Source organism: Haliotis rubra, unplaced genomic scaffold (genome assembly GCF_003918875.1).
Source record: "Haliotis rubra isolate DU_JTF1 unplaced genomic scaffold, ASM391887v1 Scf19, whole genome shotgun sequence".
In the NCBI taxonomy this organism is placed as follows: domain Eukaryota; kingdom Metazoa; phylum Mollusca; class Gastropoda; order Lepetellida; family Haliotidae; genus Haliotis; species Haliotis rubra.
The window spans coordinates 1,227,607-1,233,146 of NW_025765891.1; the positions used below are offsets into that span (position 1 = coordinate 1,227,607).

At 44.0% G+C, this 5,540-nt stretch overlaps 1 protein-coding gene across 1 annotated transcript; it reads right to left on the bottom strand.

Moving 5' to 3' along the window:
* Positions 1-590: 590 nt before the first annotated feature.
* Positions 591-2,615, bottom strand: LOC124274334 (sal-like protein 1). The gene has a single exon (XM_046709696.1). The coding sequence runs from the start codon at positions 2,127-2,129 to the stop codon at positions 1,317-1,319; it is 813 nt and encodes a 270-aa protein (XP_046565652.1). The 5' UTR covers positions 2,130-2,615; the 3' UTR covers positions 591-1,316.
* Between the last annotated feature and the right edge of the window lie 2,925 nt (positions 2,616-5,540).

Genomic DNA, 5,540 nt, shown 5'->3' on the forward strand with positions numbered 1-5,540 from the left:
ATATGTGGAAGTGATTTTTCTCTCACATTTTATCCACGAATTCAAACTAGCCATGACTGATCATACAGACTGAGTTTCATAAGAAATAAGACCTCTTTTGACACTCAGTGTCAAGCACTGCCAATACACCGTGCACCTCAAGACTAACTGGAGTACAGATACCCATATTCAGATGGATGGCAATACAGCGTCTTTGCCAGAACACGGCCTAGTAGACCACCATTGTCCTTGTATTGGTGATTGTAAAAGGCGACTAACAGGATCAGGTGGTCAGGCTTGCTGACTTGGTTGACACATGTCATTGTATCTCAGTTGCATGGATCGATGCTCATGCTGTTGATCACTGCATTGTCTGGTCCAGACTGGATTATTTACAGACTGCTGCCATAGAGCTGGAATATTGCTGAGTGTGGAGTTAAACAACAAACAAACCAAACCTTGGTGATAGCACTGTATTGATTAGGCAGATAAAGACTGACCAACTATGTGGGATACATATCATTTCCTGCCATTTCCAGCCAGCATCATACACACACTGCCATGGTCACTGCTGTTGAGGTCATCCGCTATGATACTGTTATGAGCTTAACACTGTTGTGTTTGTTACTTATGTTAGAATGTCTCATGTTTGAATTGTATGATCATAACAGTACACTTATCAGCATTGTTAATAGCAATCATTTATATATGAGTTTGTAAAATAAATATATTTTTTCATATTTTGATCTTGTGTGAGTATCCATGATTTAATGTGTTGATGTTGCCCTCAGCTGTAAATACGCTCTGAACAAGTTTGTATTATCAATAGGATTACTTAACTAATGTCAAAAGACTTCCGGAGTCTGTGAAGTTACATGGTTTTGGTACTGAGGATACAATTCACAACGCAGCATGGGGAAAATAACGTCAAAGAAACAAGGTTATTTCGTATTTTTTGTATTTTGAACATTCAAGTATATACATAAAGGTATATATACATACATACAATCGAGGGAGATGGCAATATATACACCGTCAGGAAATATACATACGGAGAACTGGATGGACATCAGTTGGTATCATGATTAGATCAATTGATTCACTATGTGATACATGGATTCTCTGTGAAGAAGTTACACAAGAGTAAGTCTCAGTTCTGGATGCTCTTGGTCATGCCCTAACCCAGGCCGCCAACCGTTGCCAAGAAACATCATAGCCACGAGTAGCTACAAGATCCCTAATGAGACACAAGACATAATCTCAAGTAAATTTGGGTATGTCAACCAGTACTCCAATGGTCCATCTTTAGCTACTGTGGTGTTTGTTTATGTGATGTCTCAGATCGCTCCTGGTAACGAAGGCCTTGCTGCAAGCCTTGCACCCGAATGGTTTGCCGGTGTGGAGCCTCTCATGGCGTCGGAAGGTTGTACGGTCCCGGAAGTCTCTGAAGCAGAATAGGCAAAGGTAAGGACGTTCCCCGTATGGATGCGCATGTGAATCCGGAGGTTTGAGGCGCTAGCCAGGATCTTGTGACAGATCTTGCACTCTCTGGATTTCTTCGAGGTCGGGTCCACGAGATGACTAAAGACGGGTGATGGTGATGGTTGCTGCTGCTTGTTGTCGTGATGTAGCTGTGGGGATGGCGTCGATGTTGAAGAGAGGACGTCAGAGGAGATTGAAGATTGAGATCCTGGAAGTGTGAAGACTGAGGAACATGGTGATGGAGGTGGGGCATCAGGGAAAAAGTCTAAAAAGTCTGTTAAAATGTCAGAGATGTTGGAAAAGGATGCTGAATTCGACGATGGCGTAGCAGAGACGGCTGTAGATTGCAGACGTGTTGGCGGCAAAGAGGAAAAGACGTCGTCAACTGGAGAAGATGATGCCGGGACAGCTGAGTAGACACAAATCTCTTCGGGCGACTGGAAGCCAATCGGGGCTGGAAATGGCGAGATATCCGGTAGACTGGGAGTTGATTTCACGGTCTTGGATCGCTCCGAGTCTCGATGCGGCACATCTGAGATAGGTTCAACCTTAGCCAGAATATTCACCATGACATCAACTAGTCTGTCCTCGAAGCGCTTCTGGTACTGGTTGAAACAGGTCTTGCCGTCAAAGGATGGGAGACTTGAAAATCCAGAGTCGGGTCTCATCTCTTCTGACAAGATGCTCTCCGCCAGATTAGGCTCCTCATCAATGTCTTTGGAGACGATGTGGTGGGTGCAGAAGCAGGGTTGAAGGTCATGTTGGCGTTGTTAGGTACGGAGGTGTCGCTGGACGCAGACGAGAATGAGAAGACCTGTCGGAAAAGGCGTTGCCTGACGTCGGTTATGCTGTTCCTTGACATTGGGATGATGTTATCCTGCGGAGAGACGCCTGATAGGTTGGGTGAGATCCACGCAAATGGTGTCCTGGTCACTCGTGGAGGTTCCGAGAGGTTAGTACTGTGGCTTGGGTAGTCATTAGACGTGCATCTGGCAACAGAAACACCACTATGTTAACACAAAACTAAATACATGCCCAATCAGAAGCCCAGTCACACGGATATTGGGTATACCGGGGTACACTACCTAGGTCCTTAGATTTAGATTTTCATGTACCAAATACTGACTCGTGTATTGTCTTTATGAAACATCCCGTGACATTGGAATATTCTAGATACGGATTAATGCCATTGTTGGCCACAACTGTGTGTCTTTGTCTGTGCGACGTAAAATTGAAGTTGAGACAACTAGTCGTTAATGAATTTCACTAACTCCAGACTAGAAGACTATCTAGAGCGGCAGTTCGATAGCTGTGGTTAAAATCTAAACCATTTCTCCAACCTAACCGTACCTTGTGCTGTTTGGGAAGGCGCTGGAAGCTTCACTGCTCCGACGTCTTGGGGGTCTGGAGTAGGGAGTCTTGAAGGCGGGGTCTGGTGTATCGTCTGCTGTGTACTGGGAGCTGTCAAGCTGGATACTGGAGGAGTCTCGTGGGCGCTGCAGCAAGGGCGTGTTCTGTCTTCCTCGAAAACGTCGTCGATGCCTCGGGTAGAACACTGATGATGAGTCGCTGTCGCTGGGTAGCCGTGCTCGTGGATACAAAGGTGTACTCTCACCAGTGAGCCGGGCTCGGGGCTGAAAGAAGACGTCATCGTCACTATCAAGACGACTGCGTTTGGTGCCTCTGGTTTGGAAGACGATGTCTGGGGCGAACGCGTCGTCGTCCTCGCTGGGCAAACGGTAACGCGGGATGCAGGAACTGACGCCGGTTGGAATGGTTCCAGGGCGTCTGCTGCCTACATGCGACTTCTGCTGCCAGTGAGTGGCGGGAACCTCCAGGAAGACTGGCGAGTCTGGGTCGCTGGAACACCTAAAGATATGAAACAGACACGTTGTAATCCAATCGTAGACGCATAATCATGTTTCTTGTACAAACGAGAACAGAGTTGCAGTAGATTCATCAAACTATATTGTATCTAAAAATGTTCCCCTATCCACGGTGATGTGTGGAATATTAGGCAATATTATTGCCAAAGGCAGTTTGTGCCCTAAGTTCTGTATTCCGGTTTAAAGAAACACGCACCTGTCCAGAATGTCATCTCTGTCTGGTTGGCTCTCCATGTCTTCAAGATCAGTACAGCAACTAAAAACATAACATATATAATCCATTAACATCAATATATCTGTAGGTAAAATGAGGTTTCATTTTATATTTTCCCAAGAGTTATTTTATTAACATCAGTACATGGCTTAATTTCCGTCGATCATCACATTACACAGTTCTATTTGTACAGTGTTGAGGATGGCGAAATACCGTTCTAAACTCCAACCCTTTACTAAATCAAAAGTGAAAACAATCCTGGGCTTGCTCGTTACAGACTAAATATTTCACTTTATGAATCACCTTATGTAATAAATGCTCCCATTAAACTGATGACGAAGATGGAAAAAAAAGTCGTTTTATTATCCTTACCATTTCTATGACACGACCATGAACCTACCTCAAAGCTCTGTGTTGAGAATCAGTTGTGTTGGAATCCAAGTGATGGTGGGTAGCACCCAGACCAGCGTTAATATACTGCACCCCTTCTCAGTGAAGGCGAGATGCAACACAGAACTGTTGACAGAACTGTTAATTTCGGAGAATACTAACTTATTGGTATAATGGCAAAACATATTAACTATACCTTTCTCGTGATCTTGATCAAATTAATTGCCCATTGTTGATTACCTTTGTATAAAAGTCAGTGATTGTTACTTTAATAGACGCTTAGTGGATGAAGACATCAAGTAGCTTGGATCTGTTATGAGAGTATGGGATGGAGACTCCACGCGCCGTAATGCAGTCAACACTGGGGCTGATCTTCACAACACACCAATTAAAGGCTCAACGACCTTGTTAACACCCAAACCGCCATGTGACACACTTCTCCTCCACTACGGATATCGTAAAGACAATAGCTGTAATACATGTGTTTGTACAGGGGGGAGGGGGAAGGGGGTTTATGGCCAAAACGCTGCTGTGTTCACTCGGGGGCATATCCGCGTGAACGTCATTCCGTTAAAGAATAACATGATGTAGAGGGGCAAAGATATTAAGGTGCAATTCGAATCTTTCTGAAAGCTCGATCAATCGCGAAAATCATACAAACACATCAAACATATAATACACATTTCTGATTGTGTGCTTTAAAAAGCATTTTGATGTCGCCATCTACAACGTGTAACTAAATATGACACTTTTTCTTCTAAGAAATATGGGGGTTTGTAAACAGATTACTAACCTTTGTATCCCCGAGTAATTACGTTATAATATATCATTTGACTGATACAGTTTTGTTAAACATGGATATCTAATATGTACCGACACCTGATGAAAACTGCAGCAAATGTTTCACCAGATGGTGCAAGGGCCGTGTCACCTGGATTACGATGCACGAGTGAGTGAGTGAGTATGGTTTTACGCCGCATTTCGCAATATTCCGGGAAGAGGTGTGTGTGTGTGTGTGTGTGTGTGTGTTTGCACCAGAAATGGGCTTCACACATTGTACCCATGTGGGGAATCTCACCGGGTCATCGGCGTGAGGAGCGAACGCTTTAACCACTAGGCTACCCCACCTCCCCCACGATGCACGAGGCAGCTATTCAGAAAAGTAAGTATGTCAGCAATTGAGCTTTACTTATGTGTTTCTTCGTGGATTTTGCTTTGAAAACATAACAAAAATGTTTCGTACAATTTCATTCAGAATGAATTATAGAATATTATTTTACCAAGGGCATCTGCCCTAGAAAATAGAACATAGGCATCAGTTAAGAAAAACTTCTTGTACTTGAACACCGTTAATGATAAGCTTGGCAGAAGGCTTTGGGATTGTTAACAGTGAGTGAGTTTAGTTTTACGCCGCACTCATCAATATTCCATCTATATGGCGGCGGTCTGTAAATAATTGAGTCAGCACCAGACAATCCAGTGATTAACAGCATGAACATCGATCTACCCAATTGGGATACGATGACATGTGTCATGTCAACCAAGTCAGCGAGCCTGACCACCTGATCGCGTTAGTCGCCTCTTACGAC